The 24,867-nt window shown below is 37.8% G+C and overlaps 1 protein-coding gene across 1 annotated transcript in view; it reads left to right on the plus strand.

The window, feature by feature from the left end:
• The window catches only part of FNDC1 (fibronectin type III domain containing 1), a 134,761-nt gene that overhangs the window by 64,409 nt on the left and 45,485 nt on the right, over positions 1-24,867 (plus strand). The window contains exons 5-11 of the mRNA XM_075203560.1: positions 3,235-3,422; positions 4,214-4,321; positions 14,444-14,632; positions 15,944-18,838; positions 20,465-20,583; positions 23,386-23,497; positions 24,066-24,428. Of these exons, the coding sequence (XP_075059661.1) occupies positions 3,235-3,422; positions 4,214-4,321; positions 14,444-14,632; positions 15,944-18,838; positions 20,465-20,583; positions 23,386-23,497; positions 24,066-24,428 (3,974 nt within the window). The remainder of the gene's footprint in view (positions 1-3,234; positions 3,423-4,213; positions 4,322-14,443; positions 14,633-15,943; positions 18,839-20,464; positions 20,584-23,385; positions 23,498-24,065; positions 24,429-24,867) is intronic.

Raw genomic sequence — 24,867 nt, forward strand, 5'->3', positions numbered from 1 at the left:
GGCTGGAGTCCTGTCCGGCAGTGCAGTGTGACATGGGTGAGACTTACTTCAATCATAATTTAAAGCCGCAATGTCTGGACCCTGCAGGCTAAGTGTTCAAGCAGTTTAGGGAAACACAAACTCCATAAAAATCAGGTGATGAGCTTATCTGTAAACCCTGGGACACAAGGCCATCTTTCCCATTGATGATGCTGGGCAACTGCCTGGGGGCCCCTAGGGCAGGGCTCTGAAGTAAGCTCTGAAAACCCCCCCAAAAATACTCTTACCTTTTTGCGGTCATGCCTTGGCGATCCGGCTCCCTCTCTGTTACCCTCCTCTGTGCTGTGCTCGCACTGAATGTCAGGCGTGACGTTAGCATTTCCGGCATTTCCAGTGATGCGTGCAGCATGGAGGAGCCACGACGTGACGGACAAGCAAGCGAGGAAGAAAACAGAAAAGAAGAAAAAATAAGAAAAGAAGGCGATAAAAAGGTAAGTGAAGGCGGACAAATAGAAGAATAATGGAGAGCATAGGCATAGTATCTGATACAGGGGCGGGGGAAGGGGGGACCAGCAGGTGCACGATGAAGGGGGCAAATAAAAGAATAATGGAGGGCACAGTATCTGAAACAGGGGCAGGGGGGGACCAGAAGCATGATGAAGGGGGACAAACATGAGCATAATGGTGGGCACAGTGTCTGATACAGGGGGAGACCAGAAGCATGATGAAGGGGGACAAACAGGAGCATAATGGAGGGTACAGTGTCTGATACAGGGAGAGACCAGAAGCATGATGAAGGGGGACAAACAGGAGCATAATGGCGGGCACAGTGTCTGATACAGGGGGAGACCAGAAGCATGATGAAGGGGGACAAACAGGAGCATAATAGAGGGCACAGTGTCTGATACTGGGACAGACCAGAAGCATGATGAAGGGGGACAAACAGGAGCATAATGGTGGGCACAGTGTCTGATACTGGGACAGACCAGAAGTATGATGAAGGGGGACAAACATGAGCATAATGGTGGGCACAGTGTCTGATACAGGGGGAGACCAGAAGCATGATGAAGGGGGACAAACAGGAGCATAATAGAGGGCACAGTGTCTGATACTGGGACAGACCAGAAGCATGATGAAGGGGGACAAACAGGAGCATAATGGTGGGCACAGTGTCTGATACAGGGGGAGACCAGAAGCATGATGAAGGGGGACAAACAGGAGCATAATAGAGGGCACAGTGTCTGATACTGGGACAGACCAGAAGCATGATGAAGGGGGACAAACAGGAGCATAATGGTGGGCACAGTGTCTGATACTGGGACAGACCAGAAGTATGATGAAGGGGGACAAACATGAGCATAATGGTGGGCACAGTGTCTGATACAGGGGGAGACCAGAAGCATGATGAAGGGGGATAAACAGGAGCATAATGGAGGGTACAGTGTCTGATACAGGGAGAGACCAGAAGCATGATGAAGGGGGACAAACAGGAGCATAATGGAAGGCACAGTGTCTGATACAGGGGGAGACCAGAAGCATGATGAAGGGGGACAAACAGGAGCATAATGGAGGGCACAGTGTCTGATACTGGGACAGACCAGAAGCATGATGAAGGGGGACAAACAGGAGCATAATGGTGGGCACAGTGTCTGATACTGGGACAGACCAGAAGCATGATGAAGGGGGACAAACAGGAGCATAATGGAGGGCACAGTGTCTGATACTGGGACAGACCAGAAGCATGATGAAGGGGGACAAACAGGAGCATAATGGAGGGCACAGTGTCTGATACAGGGAGAGACCAGAAGCATGATGAAGGGGGACAAACATGAGCATAATGGAAGGCACAGTGTCTGATACAGGGAGAGACCAGAAGCATGATGAAGGGGGACAAACAGGAGCATAATGGAAGGCACAGTGTCTGATACAGGGGGAGACCAGAAGCATGATGAAGGGGGACAAACGGGAGCATAATGGAAGGCACAGTGTCTGATACTGTGGAAGACCAGAAGCATGATGAAGGGGGACAAACAGGAGCATAATGGAGGGCACAGTGTCTGATACTGGGACAGACCAGAAGCATGATGAAGGGGGACAAACAGGAGCATAATGAAGGGCACAGTGTCTGATACTGGGGCAGACCAGAAGCATGATGAAGGGGGAAAAACAGGAGCATAATGGAGAGCACAGTGTCTGATACAGGGGCAGACCAGAAGATTGTGAAGTACTGTGAAGAGGCAATATGTAGCTCTTTGAAACCTCCTCCCCTGGATACAGCAGCAAGGTAAGAGTTGTACTGATTTGGTAATTATTGTGAATATTTTAGCATTGTTGAATATTGTATTTTTCACTTTGCAAGATATTGTAAAAACAATATGTGGATTAATCTCTGCAGTACAGCATGTTTTTTAATGTTTAAACACTGACTTTTTTGCAGGTAACAATAAATATAAAGTTAATTTTATCGATAATTTAAATTTTTATTCCTGAGAGTAGTTGTATAGGTAGAGGCCCCGGTGCACTGCTTTGCCCGCGGGCCTATAATGTGGTTAAGATGGCCCTGCTGGGACACAGGCAGGGAGCTGTCCTGTATGCAGTACTGATATCTGATAATGTATGTTCTATTGTATCATAAGAAAAATGTGTATTACAGGTGCATTTTTTTCTAGACTTAACATTTTTATTATATTTAGCAATATCTGTTTAGAACTTTGGTGTGTAAATCACCAAGAAATCTAGAAATATTTTTAATTTAGTATAAAATGATGCAGTTTAGATGTCATTATTCTTTCTTTGAATCAAGTTATATATTCCTATATTATCCATTATCATAAAGTTATTGTTTTTACCTCTGTTATTAGATTTGATGGAGTGAACCAATAAAAGCACAAACTCACCATACATTTCTTGGCAAAATAAACACATAAACAAACGTTCAAAATAAACTAGATGATAAAATACAAGACATAACCAATTACGCATTTGCTTTCTTGCACCAGAGCTATCAAATATATTTTTCTTATTGCTTGCTCTGTGCTAATGCACATTTACACTGTTAGTAAATATCTCTGCTGTATTGATATTGCACAAAGAAAATGCAAAATTTGAGATGGGTAAAGGATTTATTAGTTTCAATTATATCATATGGGTTTCACAAGAGAATAAATGTTGGAAGTAAGGAATTCACGGAGCTTAATGTTTTACATCTATTTTCAAAATATAGTGCACCTACTAACAAACATTTTAATTTGTCAGGCATTACACTATTCGCTATAGAGAAAAAGGAGAATCTGCACGTTGGGATTACAAACAGATAAACACAAGACGTGCCTTGGTGGACAAATTAAATCCTGATGCTATGTATGAATTTTCTGTCCGCATTTCCCAAGAAGACCAAGACGGCCAGTGGAGCTCTTCAGTTTTTCAAAGAACCCCTGAATCTGGTATGTGCATTCTTTCAGTAAGAAAAAAAAATGTGGTGTTCACTGGGTTTGGTTATGTGTATGATTAAGTACAGAATTGTCTCTTTTCGGAACTCTTTAGTATAGATGAGAGATTGGAAGTATGTTTGTTTTAGTAATACATCAATAACATAACTCAACACGTCAGTAACATAACTTTAGATGTGTGGTGTCACTAATTTGAAAGATGGCCTGTCTGCTAGTAGAAAAATGGTAATATCAGCAAAGCTAATACCAACAGTTTTTTTGAGAAATTGGTATGAATGATTGTTTTGCACAAATTCACTCTACTGAATAGGGGCAACAGCCCCTTCAATATGGAGCCCTGTGGGATGTCACATATCTAAGATTATTTACACTCATTACAAAATTGTCAATGAAGACGAAGGGGTAAATTTATCAACCTGCGGGTTTGAAAAAGTCGAGATGTTGTCTATATCAACAAATCAGATTCTAGTTATTTATTTAGAGCATTCTACAAAATTATAGCTAGTGTCTGATTGGTTGCTATAGGGAACATCTCCACTTTTTCAAACCCACAACTTGATAAATTTATCCTGAAGAGTCATAAAAAATGTTAAACTGGTTGCTTCTTCTCATATCACACTCTGGTCACTCCATATTCTGTTAGATAAGATGTATGGGGGAATATATTGCCTATTTCAGTTGCAGCCAGAGACATAAACAAGTGTAATAGAACAACTTGCAGTGAGTTCAGGTGAAATATGTAAAGACTAGTCAACTTATTTGCATGATATGTTTTGTCTCCAAAGCTCCAACATCTGCACCTGAGAACCTGTATGTGGAACCACTCAATGGCAAAGGTACAGCTGTGACTGCAACATGGGATGAACTCTCAGATTCTGCTGGAAAGATAAAAGGTAATTGCAATAGAAATGGCATGAATTCTTCTACACATCATACACAGGGATTAGGTTGGCTGTCTTAAATATAGTTGATTGCCTATGTTGGTCATATAAGTATGTGGCAATAAGCCATATATAACAACTAATATTTTACACCAAGTATCAATACCACTACTCAAAATGATTTTAAAAATTATTATCCATTAATACACTATACATAATAGGGACATTTTATATTATGTTATATTATGTTCATCTTACAAGAATGTGATAATTCAACTTAAAAACAAATGCTCTAATACTATAGCTGTAGAGACTTGGTTCATCAAAGGTCCTGGAAAAAAAATAAAGTTGTTAGCAGATATGTCAACAGTAAGTCAAATAAATCAAAATTATGTTATTTGTAGATGACGTGCTGCTGACTATGACTAAGCTACTACTTTTTCTTCCCAATATGTACTGTCGTGAACATAGGGAACTTGCTAATTATAAGGGATGAAACATAACTGCAGTGTAAATATGTTATATCAAATGAATCCATTGATAAGTTCAGCTACTAAAGTGTAAAATGTGAAGACAGAAAGTCTGATGTAAATGTATTTGATGGCTTTGCACATTCCAGTGTGAAAAGATGGGAGTGTTACCTTTGGCAGCTTCAAAGGGCTCTTGCTGTGAGATATATCCTGACACAAGTTAGTTTTTGGGCTCCTGAATAGACTTTGTGAGGCCAGTCACAGTGGGACATCCTTGCAGCCCAAGGCAGCATTTTGAAGGCCTATACAGTTATATAGAAATATGAGCTTCAAAGGAAATTGTCTTCATAGTTCATATTTTGGGGAATCTGGGTGGCACTCCATACTGAGAAGCAGAAATCACACCAGGGTTGTGAATGACAGGTACGGGTGGTAGCTAAAATCACATATCTCTGAAAAAGGTATGTCATATTGTCAAAATATCATCATGTTTGGTATCAAAAGATGGACAGAGTCATAGCGGATTTATTAATGATAAAATCACATAGTAGAATTGGTTAGTAAATCAGACAACATGTAAATGGTGATTGAAAAAAGTGTCACAGGCCATAACCACCTGGGGGGAGAAAGAGGTGTGGAAGTGTCTTTAAAAGGCTGAGACCAGGTAAAGCAGATTGTCAGACTTTTTTGGGAAATCAATTCGTACTGATAAGCTGTCCATCTTCCTAACCAATATCCCATGGCACAGATTATGCAACTCAAGTAAGTGCTATTCTGAATGTAACCCCTTTCATTTTAAACTGTTTTGCTTGTGTATGTCAAACTATTAATCGTTTATTAATTATCTTTTATATCTGTATGCCCTGTACTTTTGTATTTTAAATCTATAATTTAATATGCTGTGTCCTTGATACTCTAACGAATCCATTAGCCTGTTAAGAAAAAAATAGCTCAGCCAAGTTAACCCTTTGAATGCCAGTGTGTGATTTGTTGATACATTTGATTAACAAGCTGTGTGTGCTTGCATTTACATTTGTGTAACAGTCTGGAAGTGTGAAGATTTAACCCAGGGTTGTCCAACCCGGGGCCCAGCACTCCTGTAAATGTGGCCAAGAAGGAGTTTTGATTGTGGCAAGGGGGAAGCACTGTTAATGGAAAAAAAAAATCCTGCAAAAAGAAGAAAAGAAAATACTTACCTTGCGGTCACGTCAGCTGGAACTCCGGCTCCCTGCCTTGTCTCCTCCTCCGTGCGGTGCTCGCAGTGAATGTCGGGCGTGATGTCATCACGCCCAACATCCCCATCCATTTGGGGTCACAGTGATGTATATGTCAGGTACCGCAGGCCTAGTCAGGGCACCCTGATATACAATGCCTGGCTTAAATGCACTTTATTGATATTGCATCGAAACAATACAAAAAGTGATTATAGTATAATAACTAGACAGGATTTTTGAACAGGGCGATTGAAAGGTAAGTATAGGGGGATTTGAAAAAAAAGTTATATATATATATATATATATATATATATATATATATATGTTAACTATGTTTTCTATGGTTTTTTGGATGATCAGCTATCGTTATTGTTAGTGTATCTTATGTGCGGCCCAAACCAACTTGTCGTCTTCCAATGTGGCCCAGGGAAGCCAAAAGGTTGGACACCCCTGATTTAACCCTTTGCTTGCTGGTGTGGGTCTTGCTAGTCTATGGAAAGCTAGAAGCCTTGTGTGCCAGTGTGGGACAGTATATTGGGGTCCTATTGCCCGTATTCAAAAGCTGGTGGCAAACCTGAAGTGTGTGAGGGGTGAGCGCTGTTTGGGAGCGATTCAGTAGTTCTATAACCAGTGTGATAGGAAAAGAGAGACTGCGGGCTGGAATCGTGTGACCTTATACAGCAAACACCCACAGAGTCACGGCAGCTGGGAGCGTGTTTGTGACATGTACCAAAATATTTACACCCCTATATGAACAAAAGGGGAGGGCTCAGAAAATAACTCATATACCAAGAATGGACCAACATATGGATAATGCATACAACTCATCAATTTGTGCATTGTATAATAGTAAAATAATAAAATCTTACAACAGTGATACCACCTACCAGAAATATGTTACAGGATTTTCCTGACAACTTCTGTCACTACTTGAGATATAGATACGTTGGGTGGCTCACTTTTTTATTAAAAACCTTTTGTTAAAAACCTTTAATTTTATCATTCTAGCATATCATGTCCTCTTTTTTAAGGTTTGTTCCTTCCATCTCTGGCTCTGTAAAACCATTGACATTATGTTTATACAGATAAGCCAATAGATGAATGAGTTAAACAATGATTCAAATATCTTACTGTTTAAGAAGGTCATTAACCATTATGATGACAGCAAGAAATATTATTCCTATGGTCTGGTAAAGGTACCAACACCCATCACAAATTATACTGTTCCAACATATAAGGGATATGCAATGCACAGAGAATGTTACAGCCAAAAATTGTACATGTTTCAGAACCTTTGCATGCTTTAGTATTGTCTTGAACTTCATTTGTCATTCCATTTACTGACATATGTTACTTAATTAACCTTTGGTCTTTGGCCTCTCAGGTGGTAGATTAAATGGACATTTTGTGGATACTAGTTTGATTTTGTTTCTCCTACTGTTCACCTGTACTCTCCAGGAGTAGGACAAACTTGCCACAGTTAATAAATAAACACGCACATATATTGTCAGAGATGTCAGGGATTGTGTCACAAATGAAGCCAGATATCTGTGTAGAATTCATTGTTACAAGATTTGCCAATGGTTGGGACCCCCTAGGCTGGATGAGTATATCAGGATTTCTCATTGTTAGCAGCATGTCAGGTACTCAGGATTGCACAAGGGTAGCAGAGTGTCAGGAACTCATGATTTCACAGGGGCAGCAAAGTGCCAGGAACTCACAAATGATTGTAGCAGAGTGTCAGAAACTCGGGATTGCACTTGTGTAGCAGATTGTCAGGAAAACACAGATAGATGTTTGTCATGAACTAAGGATTGCACACTGGTAACAGAGGCACAGGAACATAGAACTGCAAACTAGTAGCAGAGACACAGAAATTAAGGATTGCACACTTGGACCAGAGGAACAGGAACTCAGGATTACACATTGATAACTGAGGCACAGGAACTCAGTATTGGGACAAAATTTACAGTAGCTTTATAACAGCATATTCTCACCAGTGATCTGGCCATGACTGCAGGGAGAACCATAGGCAACAGGTGAAGCTTGTTAACTACTGGTGAATGCTATATAGGGCTTGGTTGGTAAATATCCTATATCCTATATCCTATTCACAAATTGATTGGTATCCTATTAAATTGGAAATAATCAATTCCTTGTGAATCCTTTATTTCAGAGTCTCCTCTGGGTTTCAATAAATATATCTTCCCACAACTTAATCATCTGATAGTAATCAGATCCCCAGGAGTCATTCCCAATTCTTATCGATATATGGAATGAGCGTGTTTTAATATTATTGTAGGACTAGAATCAATTGCAAAACCTATCGCAGCAGCTTTGATTAGATTGAATATATTTACATTACTTTTGGGAGCATACGTGGCACTGCCACTCGCTGGCCCCACTTCCGGGTTGTGACGTCACAACTGACGTCAGTTACCCAACGTACATTTCACCAAAAAGGTGCTTTCTCAAGACCTTTGAGAAAGGGCCTTGAGAAAGGTTAGGATATTTTTGTATTCTTCTGTATTTTAATTGATTATTAATAAAGATAAGGTTTTAAAAACATGAATCTTTTGCGATATGGGACTGGAGTGCCTTCTATAGTACTAGCTCTTGTTCTCTGTTTTCTAATGAATATTAGTTGGAAGAGCAACCTCTCACCTTAACCCATAATTCGGATATACATGTAGGGATGAGATGAGTCCGAACTCTGTGGGGATCTACTCTCTCTTAGTCTTGATATAGGTCTGGCATCTAAAAGGACAGGACTTCTCACCTCTTTGCTTTGCCTGGCTGGTTCTGTAAAGACTCAGAGATGTTATCCGTTACACTTGGTAACTTTCAAAAGACTCTTGACACTTGCTCAGGTCAAACTCATGTCATTCAACAAAGCACACTTTGACATTTTTTACAAGGTTACATACAAAATACACACGGGCATACATAAATATTCAGGGGAAAAGTAACAATCAGTGATTAGGCGCAATACATAATCGCCACACAAGGCAACAGTTGAAGCTTATTAGCTGCTGGGGAATGCAGCAGTACTGATTAACTGCTGCATTGCAGGAACAGCAGAAATCCATATACAGCAGCACCTCTTGTTGAATATCATATTGCAACTACAAAGTCCACAATCAGCAGGGACTAGAGCTGCAAGCCCTGATATAGATTTAAGCACTGAAAGAAAACACTAACAGTGTAGTAGTTCAGATACCAGAAATTAATTTATTAATTCAAACTGCATACATAATTATAAAGTCAAGACTCCTTTATGGATGAAACCAATGGATCTCAGTACTTCCTTGGCAGTGTTTCAAGTTTGATAATGTGTAATATATAAAAGTTATGTTATTCCAATACAGTATATGAAACTCATACATTAAAAATATATGTTTTGATTTGACTGTACCTGGAATCTTTGGGCTGAAGAATATCATCGGAATTCATACTAAAAACCCTGCTAGGGGCTGAGAACTATCAATTTCATTCATATAAGCTATTTGATTTTTAATAAATTAAAGTACACAGGTTGAATTAATCTATTTCTGTTATCTGGTATCTATTTCTTGTAGTTCTTTTAGTTTAAGATCATCATCATCATCTGATGATGATGATGATGATCTTAAATGATTTCACTATTAGTGCTCTCCGTTTGTGGTTTTACCATCATCATCATTTATTTATGTAGCACCACTAATTCCGCAGCGCTGTACAGAGAACTCACTCACATCAGTTCCTGCCCCAATGGAGTTTACAGTCTAAATTCCCTAACATACACACAGACAGAGAGGTCAAGGTCAATTTGATATCAGCCAATTAACCTATTAGTATGTTTTTGGAGTGTGGGAGGAATCCGGAGCGCCCAGAGAAAACCCATGCAAACACAGGGAGAACATACAAACTCCACACAGATAAGGCTATGATCATCTCTACTTACAGATTAATTTTTTGCTGGCTGAGGATTCAAGAAACAGCAGCTATGTAGCAAAAAAAAAGTCCCCACATCTATAACTATCCCACTCAGTCCCACATAGGACTCAGGACAGTAATGAAGGGTTGGTCACAATACACCCAAAATCACAGGCACAATGTGTTTTAATTAAAAAAGCAGCAATTGCAGCTGTATGCAAACCACAACAGCAGCTAATGAACCTGGTTTACATCAGGCATATGTCACATAGAGTGCTAGATCAATCAACAACTGTGTCAAAAAAGTCTATACTTTGGTGTGAGTACAATAAAAAAAGTTAAACTTAGTGTTCCCTGGGTCTTTTTTTGTAACTAAATGATGGATAACTAGAATAAAATTGTAAACTCTCCTAAGGTGTGTTTTCAAACAAATTCCAGATACTTTTCCAAGTGGGTTGGTTTTATCCATAATGTTGTGAACTCATGCTCATTATATTTTCACATGTAGAATCACTGCACTCACATTGATTTCAAATAAATAGGTTTATCACACAATCCTTTCGCTACAATTCAGTAAATGTAGCTTAAGCCTCTTTAACATGTTTCATGAAGGTCTCCTGACTTCTTCAGCAAAAGTTGTGTGTGAGGATTACTGTCGAACATATTACACTGCATCCATTCTCAATGGATAATCAGATGACAAACATTTGTCACATACGTTTATGTCCCACTTAGGTTCATATTTTTAACCATTTATTTTATTGTTAACAGACGCATTTGCTATTAGACATCAATATAACTGCATCTTTTCCCCCACATACCACCCACTACCCATACTCTTTTCTACCACATACCACCCCTTCCCACCATTTTTTTCTTCACATGCCACCCCCCAGCCCACCAGTTTTCCCCTCACATGCCCACCTGTCCACCAGATTATTCCTCACATGCCACTCTGCCTATTTTCCTTCACATACCCCCTGCCCACAAAGATTTCCCTAACATACACTTCTGTACACCAGCTTTTTATTCACCCTAAGACATCACTGATCAAGAGAACAAAGAGGTAGAAGAAAAGGGAATCTGCAAAGATTAACTAGGGTGGCAAAAAGTAAAATCACACTATTCTAACATATAAATAAACAAACACACTTGTCACACATGTACATGGACAGACATGTGCATGCACAGACAACTGAACATGTGCATAATCATATTCAACAAGAAAGACACACGTACAAAAACACACAGGCACATTAATGTATGTTAGTTTTACTACATTATATAAGAATGCCATAGTAGTAATAAGTTCTATGGAGACAGTTCTGGCACTTACGCTCACCTGTGCCTGAACAGGCAAGGTGGGGAAGGAACAAGCGCTCTAATGTTGTTCAAGAGCAGTAAAGGTATGTTTACACAAATGCGGCTCATGTAGACATGCAGAGACATGCATATATGCCTGTTAGGAGATGTATGTTTTGATGCAGAGACAGACACATCTTGAGATGTGTACAGCTCTGCATATGGACAGAAATATGCTATCTTTTATAACAGTAATTTACTCCCATTTTGCAACCAACTCTGCAGCATGCCCTGTGTTTGAGCCATTAAGCACAATATTGTTCACCCCTTTCCCTTTAAATTCATTCAATGATTGAAATTTTGACTTCAGTTACCACTATTCAAACTGCTTATCTTTTGATTGCTAAAACGTCCACTAAATCGAAACTCTAAATTGCCTTAAAAAAGACACATCCAATATGTTTCCTTTTTTATGTTTTATATTTATATGTTATGACCCAACCCCAGAGTTCCGGACACATTGTAGCACAACTCTGCCCTATGACACTTGTAAATTATTACTAGAGATGCTCAGGCTTGGTTCCTCGGAAACCGGACATGCCTGAATTTAGGGGATCCGGTACTTTCGCACTTTTCGGATTTGAAAATGAGGCAAAACGTCATTGTGACGACGTCGGATCTCGCAAGTTTTGGAATCTATAAATACCGACCTCCTAGCACCATTTGAGAGAGGGATACAGAAGGGGTACCATAGAGTATAGAGCAGTTGGGCAGGCAAAGTTAGAGATTTGAAAGAGGAGGGTGGTAGCAGTGTTAAAAAAGTAATCAGTGACATTCAGGAGAGCTCCATAGCTCCAGTGTTAAATCTCATTGCAGAACAATACAAATAATAGTGCTTACAGGGTTGGTGTAATTCTGCATTAAAATTCTACAGTGTTATACAGGTAACACAAAAAGGAGAGCTGCTTTGCTAATTGTCATTGCTGAAATAAAAATACTAGTTCTTGCAGGCTTTTCTTCTGAATTTGCACCAAAAAGTGTACAGTGTTATATACACCCAAAGACAAGAGCTCCATTGCTCCATTGCTAATTGTCATTGCTGAAATACAAATACTAGGCCTTGCAAGCTTTTCTTCTGAATTTGCAGTCAAAGTGTACAATGTTATCAAAATGGATTCACAGCAGTACACAGAAGAGCAGGAACACCAAGCAGCTGCTGCCACCAGTCATGATGATAGTAATCCTTGTACGTCATCTGGTAAAGCCTATGTAAAAGTACATAGTGTTTTTAAGTCAGGGAAACAAAAAAGTAAAAAAACACTTTTTACCTTGGTCAAGAAAAAAGAGCTGTAATTCAGGCAAAATTATCTGCAGAACAAAATAGAATTGCCAACATGCCATTCTACACACGTAGTGGCAAAGAAAGAATGAGGCCTTTGCCTTTCTCTATGAGTGCGAGTTCTGCAACTGTTACTGAGGCATCTTCTTGTAAGGTCAGTCGTGACCAAGCAAGACTTTGGTCTCCAAAAGTGGTGCACAAATACTTCTACGTGCAAAAGCCGAGCTGGATGAAAACAGTAAGGCATTAGAAAAGGAAAATGTATGTTCAGATTCAGAAATTACACAAATCCCTGAGGAGAGTCTATCCACGAGTGCTATATGTAATCGTGACCATTCTGATAGTGTACCCATAAAGAAGGCCCCTTTCAGCATTTCTGCAGATATGCCTGAACAGCCCAAGTGTAGCCAGTGATAAACCTAATTGAGAATGACATTTTGGAATTGCAACAGGATGAGGGGGATATTTGTGTAGCCAACGAGGGCGCTAATGAGGATTTGAGGCTGAGGATGATGACAACAACATCTTGCCACAGTATTGTTCATTAACAGCACTGTTACCTTAGGTGCCTTAAGGCCATTGTTACCTTGTTTTGTGGGGGACGAAACAAGCCAAGCACTTCAGCTGTAAGGAGTGGCACTTTTGTGGTTGAAATGCTTGGTTTGTTACTAGTAGGTTAATTGGCTGCTATCAAAAATTGACCCTAGTCTGTCTGTGTGTGTGTGTTAGGGAATTTAGACTGTAAGCTCTGTTGGGGCAAGGGTTGATGTGAGTGAGTTCTCTGAATAGCGCTGCGGAATTAGTGACGCTATATAAATAAATAATGATGATGATAAATGTGAAATCTAAACTGTTCATAATAAAAGGCCAATGTGTTTGCTATATCTAAAGGTTTGAACAATTTAGTACCTTGCTTACTAAACATGTTTTTCATTCTATTGTTTATTATCCTTTCTACATGTTTGCATACTAGGAGCTTACTTGTCCTATTTCCTAGGGTGTAGGATTTTTGATTAAGGATAAACAAGTTGTTTAGGGGAGGCTCAATTTGTTAGATTTTAGGACAAAGCAAAAAAATAATCACTCACCTGTTACATACTGTCATGTCCCCCGCTGCCCACCAGCTTTTCTCACACATGCCCCCTGCCCACCAGTTATTCTTACACATGCCACCCATACCCATCATTTTTTGTCACACATGCCACCTCCATTCCTCCAGATTTTCTCACATACATCAAGGCCAATGTTCAATGTGACAGGACTGCGTGGAAACTCTTGGAGGGCTGACCTCAACCTCTGAGTAGGTAAGGGCACCTGCTCCCTCCAGGAATGTCCAACTGGCCTTTAGGTATTAAATCTATACAGGGCTTAACCTTCCATTTGGAGTAGTTAGGACCAATTATATTGCGGCTTGCCATGTGGTGTAGGGCCGAGGTGGATTAGCATGATAAAGACAATCTTGTAGATGTGTAGAGAATATATATATTCAAAATGTTTGCATTGGGGATGGGAGATTTTAGATGCAATTAAATTTCTGTGGGTATCAACATTAGCTAAATACATACATGTCTTTCTGATAGGGTTGATAAGCAATGCCCGCTGACACTGATAAATTAAAACTAATGGTATTCTGATTAATTATACTGCGTGACTCTTTATCTTAATTATTAAAGTAGAAATCTCTTTATTATATACATTTTGCACAAGATTTTCCCTGAACAACACACCTGAGTTGAATAATACTTTATATATTTTAGGAAAAGGTTCAAATATATAAAGTACACAAGTGCCATAGAATAATGACATCAGTCAAAAGGCTATTTTTAAAAGCCTAAAAATTATGATGGTTTTGTTAAATTTTCTTTTAATGTGTTTACTTTTCAAATCTTTACAGAATACATTCTTTCATATACTCCGGCAATGAAACCATTCGGGGGCAAATCCCTGTCATACCCGGGAACTACTACATCTGCCGTTATTGATGGTCTGCAGCCTAGTGAACGGTACATTTTCAAAATCCGGGGAGCAAACAGGAGGGGACAGGGCCCTCAGTCTAAAGCTTTTACAGTCACTATGCCAGTGGGTAAGCATTGCTATTTTAATTGATTTACTCATCTGTTTTCACTGTTACTTCATGCTTTTTTTCTTTTTATTTTCTAGTTCCAGAAATGTCCTACAAAAACATGCCTAGATTTTATAGCTCGTAAAAACAGTAAATCAATTAACTCCTGTTTAATAAGAGCTGATGTTAATTTTATAGCAGATTATTTAACAATGTAAACTATTCAAATTCCCCTTGTGCTGGATAGGTCTTTGAAAGAAAGCCCGTACATGAATATGGAAAATTTAGACTGTGTGTGTAGACAGGGCAACACTGATGTATGCAAACATTTTCATAGCCCTAACTGGCTAACTGGCATGTCTGACGAATGTTAGAAGGGCCACTGTGGTTCAGTAGAAAGTAGACTGATTCTCTATAGTTACATTTTTACACACACACACACACACACACACACACACACACACACACACACACACACACTGTAGTTAAATGAAATATTGATGCAAATGCCAATAAACCAATTTAAAGAATTGTATTGAAGTTTTATATAAAATTGACAGAGATAAAACTGTTCTTCCGTTTTTCCTGAATTCAATGCTTCCATCACTGGTTTTGCTTGGATATTTGGACTATGCTCTTTATATAATCTCATTGGTTGGATTGCTAAGGTACATTTTTTTCTTGATTTTTGAGGAATTATTATACTATATTTGATATTCTTTACAATTTTGTTTTAATGAATGTATGAGATAATATTTTATTCTGATATGTAATTAATTCATATTGATTAAATCATCATTATGTAATCATTATGGATATTCTCCTTTGCTGACCTGCTGTTTTAATAAAATTCCCTCTTTTTGTTTTTGGTGCCAATCTATTGATGTATGCCTATCCAGTTTGCTATATTTGTAAAAGAGTCCCATGCCCATCACAATGTTCTCATTTACCCAGTATTCAGGAAAAAAAATAGTCACTTATTTTTCAACTGGATTTTTATTTTAAATCACTCAGAAATAAAAAGTTAAAGATAAACAGTTTATTTTTTTAAAAACATGATATGTGAACTAATGCACACTGATGGGCGCACCTCACCATCATAGTTTTTTGTCAGATTTTTGTGATGTAAATTGTGTTGTTAATTTACTATTCTTTCTTTTTTTTTTGCTCAATAGTGGTTTCCTTCCATATTTTTAGCTTTTTGTTATTTTTTCTTGGAACTGATTTAATATTTTCCTTCGGTTTTACTTTTGATGACGTCGAAGGGGCTCTTTATTTTATTCAAATGTTGATCAATTTACATGTTAACTGACACTTGTGTGCTTTTTGCAGCTAGTACTGCAACCAAGAATCGTTATCATCAATCTCAAATAGAGGATTATGCAAAAGCAGAAAAGACTAAGCAAGAAAAGGTTCCTGAAAAAAATGTTCCTTCCGAATCCTCTGAAGAAGATATTTTGGACTCTTTTCCCCAAAAAAATTTTAAGCATCATGAGGATAAGTTATCACATGAAAAAGTTGACAACATACGGATAGCCAGTAGAAAAACAGCATATTCAGAAGAGAATCCTCAATCAAGTGAAGTGACTGACAATACTGAGACTACAACATTAACTCCTAAACAGTCAACACCAAGTCCAAGGAGACGATTCCGTCCACTCTTAAATAATCGATATAATCCAAACACAGCTAAAAGACCATTTAAAACAAACTCTTTAAATTTAGGGCGAAGGATAGTTGATTCAAAGCCTGCTCCACCTACGGTAGTAATAGATGAAAATAATGAGACCAAGGATTCAGAATTTGATGAGTCAGATATTCATTCTGCAAAAGAAGATAAACATAAGTCTAAGGATGTTGAAGAGTTAACCAATGAAAGTAAAGAGGTGGAAAGTTTAAATCTAGATTATGATAATTTGGCATCAAAAGTATCTCGAACAGATTCAAGTACAGGAGATTCAGGGATCAAAATGAATGTACATAATGTTGACAATTCACATAATTTAGAAAAAAGCAAATCTATACCAATCTCACCATTATCTAATCCATCAGTGAAAGGAGCAACTTCTATAAATAATAGGAAAGATACACGTAAGACTTCCATCATGACAGGGATTACAAGGTCTTCTAATCTAGAAAAAATGCCCACATATCACAAGCCTCATTCTACTCAGATACCTTCACCAAGCGAAGATGAAGAAGACAAAGACTTACCTGAAAGTGATAAATCTAAATCAATTCCTGCTAGACAGTCTCCAAGAAAGACTAATGATAGGTATCCTATTGCTACAATACCAAGACAAACTCAGTCTAAACTAGTTCCATCTTCTAAAGCTAATAGCAAACAATCCCATTCTACTCTTCGACAACAGACACTAGTCAGAGGTGCTCTAAGGACAGTTTCTTCAACTACTATTTCTCCTACTTCTACTACAACCACTACCACTGCTACTACTACTATTGCTACTACTACAACTACTGCAACCACTACTGAAGCACAAACTACTAGTAAATCATCCAAACCAAATACAATGGTCATTGATAGTAAAGTATCATCTTCTACTAAAAAGCCTTCTGTCCCATCTTTTTCTGGAAAATCAGCTGTAGATATATTAGAATACTATAGGAGACGGAGTGCTCAAGTCAGCGCTAATGCTGGACGTAAAATAATGTCTAATGGACGTTCAAAAATTGGTCCAGTGGCAGCTACTCAAACTACAACATCAACAGCAGTTATATCGACCACATTACCCCCAAAAATTATAACAAAATTTAATGAAGATAAATTACTAGAGGTCCCTTTAAAGAAAGAAGATCCATACTTAGGTTCATCTGAAGTGTCTTCTAAATCTAATCAAGGAATGCACACAAAAAAACCTAAAGAAAAGCTTTTACCAATTGTGCCTGCCATTCAGAAATCCAAGAAAGATGATCAGAAAACATCTTCAACAGCAGTGGTATCCTCTAAGAGGAAAACTGCTGATATACCAGTTAAGAAGGACCATAGTAGTACAAAATCTAAGCAACTGAAAAGAGTAACAACATCGAAGGAGAGTCAAAATCCTTCTGTTGCTTCCCATTTATATAATGAAAAATCAAGTAACTCTGAGGAGGAACATGAAGAACAGCCAGAGGAAAGAAAAATGACACCGAATATATACAAAAAACAAGATTCTAATTTAGCACTTTCCTCAAATCCAACATCTGCATCTAGATTAGGCTCAGCAATGCCTATTCCTCACTTAAAGTCAAGCAATTCTCAAATAAGACATAGGGATGAAAATCCTCAAAGTAACACTAAGTTATCACATTCATATTTACCAGGGAACAGAAATGTTGGACTCAAGAAAACATTAGTTAAACAAGGATATGATTCTTTAACATCATTATCAAGTGACCCATTTGTTCAGCCTGATGATAGCTCTGACAATGAGGAAGAGGAAGATAGTCAACGTCAAACAAAAATATCACAGAGAGAGTCTTTGCCTTTGTCTAGAACAACGCACTCATCAATGCAGAGGCCAAATTATAGGACAAATGGCAGAATGTCTCCTGAAGGTGAAAGGAAATTAAGCAAGCCATATATTTCATCTACAAGAATTGAAGCCCCACTTAAGCATACCCCCACATCTTCAACAAAATCTGAGTTTTCAATTTCAGAAATTACCACTAGCCAAAGCATTCCTGTAAAACAGCCCTTACCTGAAAAGGTAGAAAATCCCACAACACCTTTAAGGACAAGATTATCTTCCTATTCTAATGTTCGTTTGCTTAAAAACAGAAATAGTAATGGAAATATTAATGATAACAAAAACACCCTGGATACAACTTTTTCTCAAAAGCAATCTACAAAGCTGGAAGATGAAGAAGAATTAAGTGCCCCCCCTACCTCAAAAGAAATTAGTGATAAGTCATCTAGAGCTTCTTCCTCTTTTATGAATTCTAAACAATCTGTTATATTAAGGAGAGCAACTACAACTGTTCCCCCAACAACAAGTCGACCTCAAAGTTCCACCAGAGCATCACCTTACCGATTACTTCCATCAATATCAAGACAATTAAATTATGGTAGATCATCATCGTACAGGACCACACCTTCACCAACTACATCTCCTGTACGTAATGCATCTCCTACGTTTTCTTCTACCTTGCTACGTCAGAGAATGCTAAATTCGAGATTAGGATCTCCATTACGAAGGCAATTTACAAGGCCATTATACAGACAAGGTAACTGACTCTTTTCTTATATCAAGTTTGTATATACCTGCACATAATAAAATTAATATTACATTTTATGTCGCAAGCAATTTGTTTTTCTGGCACATACTTACAAATGCAGGAATGTCTATACTTGGTGAAAAAAACACGTGTGTTGTGTAACATAACATGTCCTTGGTACAGGTGACTGACATGACTGACAGTATATTAGGATAACGTTGATATGTGGAATAAAAGTGAATTGACCATATCAGTGGATTATTGCTGGACATTAAATTGAATAGTATTCTGCCTAATTTATAGAGAGATAAGCATATATTCTAGTAACAATTCTTATTAGATATTTTCAAGTAATCCATGTAACTTGCTTTGAATGGTTTGAATTCTTGTTGCCTGAATTGCAAGGGAAATCTTTTACAACAAGGCAGGTTTTTTCTCTTAGTAAAAGGCAGGTCGGTGATTCAGGATTCCTATCTATTTTATGTGTGGAAACAACCAATAATTAATCTTTGCTTGCCCTACAATTTAATGAGTTGTGAGGGAAGATATAGGGTAAACTTGGCACCGTTTTCTGATTTCTGATTCATCACCAAGGCTTTTCATCTGGCAATAAGTCTTGATCTGGGGTGGCTTTTAATGGGGCATCATCTATTGTCTAAGTGCATTAGATACAGAAAGCATGCAGTTCTACTTATTTGAACAAATGCAAATGAAAACATAACAGAAAAACACATGAAACTTAAAGTAAAGGCAGCATATTATTTATTTTAAGAAACCATTAATGGGCATAAGTTAAGAAAATTGATAACTTAAAGAGAGAACAAAGCCATGATGGTTATAGGAAATGGCCATTTCTAGACATAGAAGCCAGGTTCGAAAAAGTCACTATGGGTTAATTTAGAAACTGTAAACAACTTTTGTTCAGTCCATAAATCCTGGGTATCAGATACTGTAAACAGCTGAATGAAGCAATACCCACTAACGTTGTTAATCTGATCAAAATTGCAAGGTAATAAAAGTTCACTAAAATGAAAATTGCCCTTTCTAAGAAACATAATTATCCTGGAGTGTTTTAACTGGTTGTTGACAGCCTTTTATGTAAATTTTTAAAATTCTTTACTTTTTATATTTAAATAGATTAAATATATGCTAACATTTGTTGAATTTGGCACAGTGGTTAGCACTTCTGCCTCACAGCACTGGGGTCATGAGTTCAATTCCCGACCATGGCCTTATCTATGTGGAGTTTGTATGTTCTCCCCGTGTTTGCGTGGGTTTCCTTTGGGTAATCCAGTCTCCTCCCACACTCCAAAAACATACAGGTAGGTTAATTGGCTGCTATCAAATTGACCCTAGTCTCTCTCTCTCTCTCTCTCTCTCTCTCGGTCTGTGTGTGTGTTAGAGCATTTAGACTGTAAGCTCCGATGGGACAGGAACTGATGTGAATGAGCTCTCTGTACAGCACTGAGGAATTAGTGGCGCTATATAAATAAATGGTGATGATGATGATGATTGATAAGTGTGTGCCTGTAAATATTGTGTAAATATAGCTTTTTACTTCATGCTATATTGACATAACGTTTGTAGTTATGCTATTAATATTTACTTTATTCATGTGTTTGCCCATATATACAGGCAATAATGGAAGGCCCAATCTGACTCCAAGGCTCAACACTAATGGAAACACACCATCTACAAGTAATGACAAACTCAATGGACAGAGGATGATTTATGGTCCTGAAGGAACAAAGTGGGTAGGGCAACCTTCTTTATAAATTTTATGTTACTATTTTTATTACCTTTTTCAGTGGTCGAAGTGGGAGGGGGGGGAGTGATTACGGTGGTATGCCATACAACCACTTCTCCTACTGCCTTCATTGTGAAGCTATCAGCTTCCATTCACTTACATTCCCATTACATTTTCCACACCAACACTTCTACAGTGGTTGGACAATGGATAAGGAATTTTTATTTTGTGTATTTTTAAGGTTTGTGCTTCAAAAACAGTTAATATATAGTAAATACGTTCTGATTTATAGTCTATGTCTGTAAACCATTGCACGTGCTGCTAACATTTCACCTCGGAGTGTAGGAAGAATTGAAAGGAAGTTGAAGTTAGGAGAACCAATAACGCCAACAAAGCATTAGAACTGCAAAAGCAGTCATAAAACTACGCCCAAATAGGAAAGACTGCTTCAGAAGATTGCAACCGAGAACTGAAAATTGCCAGCTAAATATGTGATGATGTGGAAGGAGGCAGGAGCTAACATTTTTTTAAAAACTTTTTGGAGATGACTTGCAGAATTTGGGTTCAGAGGTTGTCGATCAGTCAAGATGCCAAGTACTAGCAGAGGTATACACTAGGGTATGTGTACTTGCCATTATTTTATAAAAATTTTACAACAAACTAAAAAATTTCTAATTCATTGTCCAACTACATGTAAATTTACATACCATCGCTTCTAAATGGTACTTCAACCAAAGACTTTGTTTTTAACTTTTAGCAACAATATTTACTATTTTAGACTATTCCTTATGTGAGAACTTGCTTAAAGTCTAAACTGCATGTAATATATGTCACTGTAGGAGAGGGATAAGATAACTGGATAAAAGGGTAAAAAGTGCAAAATTGTGAGATCCTGCATCCATACATGCAAAGATAGTGTCTAAGTGCACAAAGAAGGTGGTTTTGCTGGTATATACTGAATTTAACTAGACAGTGTGAGAGTTATAAGAGATAAGAGATCAGCCCCGAGGTGATTTCTACCCTAATTAACCCCATTCACCATCTCACAATATTTTATATATAAAATGCCAACATTTAACTCAGCACTTTACTTTGAGGAGATCATGCTACAAACATGTGATGTTTAATGTCATGAAAAAGAAGGCAAAGATGGTCTTGCCTGAATAAACTTACAATCTAAGAGGTGTAGGGAAGAATTGATACATAAGGTAGCGGAATAACAATTGTGCTGTTGGTGGGGATTCATGTTCAAGGGTACAGGGGATGTGCTAGGCTCCTAGACAGTAATGCTTGTAAATGGATGCTATCCCATATGATGCCATGTAAATGAGAGAGCACATTTTTTACACTGCACTGTAGATGCACAAATATACATCTACCTAAAGCTGAAGAGTGTTGGCCTTTCCCGGGACAGTCTAGTTCTTCCCTCCGTCTACTTGGAATGATGAATCTCTACATTTACATAATTAGGGGGAATAAATTACTATGTTTGTTTTACCTTATTTGTCACAATTGGTTGACTTTAATCTTTGTCATAGATATGTCCCAGTTTGCTGATTTTCCATCAACTAACTGGGGCTATACACATACATCCAAACTAGTATCCCTAGTAATTGATGACCTGGCAGTGCATAATTCACCCCCTCTCCTCAATAATCCTAATTCCCAATTTCCAGTTATCAGTAGGTATGGGGTATCTCAGATTTAGATGTTGCCACAGCTAGACAGGCTTGGAAGGCACAAGGGTGTTGTCTAGTTTTCTTTTGCTATATTTATACGTATGTACGATTATTTCTAGGTTTAATTATTTTTTTTAATACTTCATGCTTATTTTTATACAGCTAGTTGTGGTATAACCCACTCTGAAATCAGTATCATAGCTACATTGAATTGTGGCATATTGCTTGGGGTGTGCAGAAGCTGTCAGACACTCTATATAACTTATTCTAGAGGAGGTTTGATCTTCATTAAAACAGTAAATGTGTAAGAAAAAGGCTTGTCACGTTCATTTTTATACATACTTTCTGCAATCTTCTAAAGATGGTTAGCTTTTATTATACATGTAAAATGGTAAAATGTTGTTTTCTCTTTATTCACTTATAATTATGCTGTTGTGCTATCATCTAAAACAGCAATGTATTTATTTGAACAGCGGGAAATTTATGGTAGAAGGACCCAGTAATTGCTGGTGTTTTATTTCGATTGCCCATGTTGTAATAATGGTGTATTAGTACACAGCATGTATTTAATCACTGCCAGTCTCGCTGCTTTCAGTTCCTGTACTTCATCTGGCTTTCATCACTTTATAGGTATTAGGAACATTTTATAGATTTTTTTGTGCCATGTTGTACACAATCCGTTTCCTAGAAAATAATTTCTAAGAATGTAAGCTTCATGTACATTGTCTACAATACATTAATGGAAGGCAGAAGGTAAAAGTAGTAGAATAAAGGTGTGTCTTCTTCATCATAATCATCATCATCCTCATCATCAATGTACCTGTGAATCATCACAGTGTTTTAAGCAATCATTCCCAATCAGCTAGGTGAACCCACCTAACTATACATGTTGAAATCATATTTGAATTCTCCAGGGAGCAATGAAGGTAGTGGACAGAGTTAAAATCCAGCGGTCTGCATCTTGGGAGATCTCTACTCTCCAGGAGAGAAATCAAATATCAGAAATAAAAATGTGAGCTAATTCCCCTATGACGTGTATTTGGAGGTTAATTACTGTGTATACTATTCAATCACATATGTGTATCATTTGCAGAAGATATACGTTGCCATTACAGTTTGATTAATTTCAGGTTGTAGATTTAAATCGTGGACTGGTTCTTAACCCTGAAGGACGATATCTACAGGATTCCCAAGGAAAGCCTCTTCGCATAAAATTGGGAGGAGATGGTCGGACCGTTGTCGGTAAGTAAGTACCAGATTTAAGATAATAAAAATACTAGCATTGGGCATTCAAAAAGTTATATTTAGAAATGTTTGTAAAAACTAAACCTTGATTTTTAAGTGTGATGTTACCAGAAAGTTACTCTGAAGATAATGCTGTATATTAAATATACTAGAGTACTACCGTATATGCAATAAAACACATAAAAAATGTAGATTAGAATTACACCATTTTATTAACAACTATACTATTTGTGGCCTAAACTTACACTGAATTTCATACAACTACTTATGATTGTAATTATATGATTATTAAACAGTACGTTGTATAGGAATGGAAATTATGTGCTATAGAGGTTACATCACAAGCTAATAAAAAATGTAAAAAAGGCATATAAAGACATTTATATTAAATTTTAAATGCAGGTAACACTAAAGTACTATTATTAATTTCAATGCAAATCAACAATTACTTTCCTAAAACTCCATGTTATCCCTTGTAAATATACATATAGTACACACATAATATATATACATATATCTATGTAGTGCTATTAGTCTCATCTAGTAATGTTTCTTGTAATTATAGATTTTAATGGCACTCCAGTTGTCAGTCCTGATGGTTTACCTCTGTTTGGACATGGAAGGTTTAGTAAGCCTGTAGCAAGTGCTCAGGACAGGCCAGTTCTGAGCCTAGGAGGGAGACCTCTAAGGGGCCTTGAAGTCACAAGAACAACCAGACCACCTACAACAAGGATTACAACTATCCCTACTACAACAACTATACCAACAACAACTACAACCACCATTACTACACTTGAACCAACTACTGTTGAGCCCACTACTGAAGAACCACTAATGCCTACCTGTCCACCAGGCTCTTATTCACAGTATGATGAGGAAGGAAATATGATCATGGGACCTGATGACAAGCCTGATTGTTACTCAGAGGGTAACACAGAATTGTGTATTTTAATCTGTTCGTTTGTGTAAATGTGCAAATGAGGATAGGGCTCCATATAACCGGGACATTGTGTTAGGTTACGGAGACAAGCAGTAAGCCACAGACTGAAAGTTAAATAGTGAAAGAACAGGGTCTTCAATAGCACAGAGTAATGATGTGATGCTCCTGTATGAAACAAAGATAATACATATAACTTGCTTCACATGGTAAAAAAAGCAAGTCCATTCTGATGGTGATGGTTAAGTTGGCAATTGTACAATACAGACCCCTTTCTAGTGGCTAGTGGACAATACCAACCTGCTTTCTCTTTCAGCTAATACAGACCCCTTCCAGTATTTTATATTGACAAACCAAGTATTCCACTTAATTCAGCCATGGGGATAATTTGTAAATATCTTTCTTTTTCAATAAATATACATTTTTAGTG

Source organism: Mixophyes fleayi, chromosome 3 (assembly GCF_038048845.1).
Source record: "Mixophyes fleayi isolate aMixFle1 chromosome 3, aMixFle1.hap1, whole genome shotgun sequence".
NCBI classification, from domain to species: Eukaryota; Metazoa; Chordata; class Amphibia; order Anura; family Limnodynastidae; genus Mixophyes; species Mixophyes fleayi.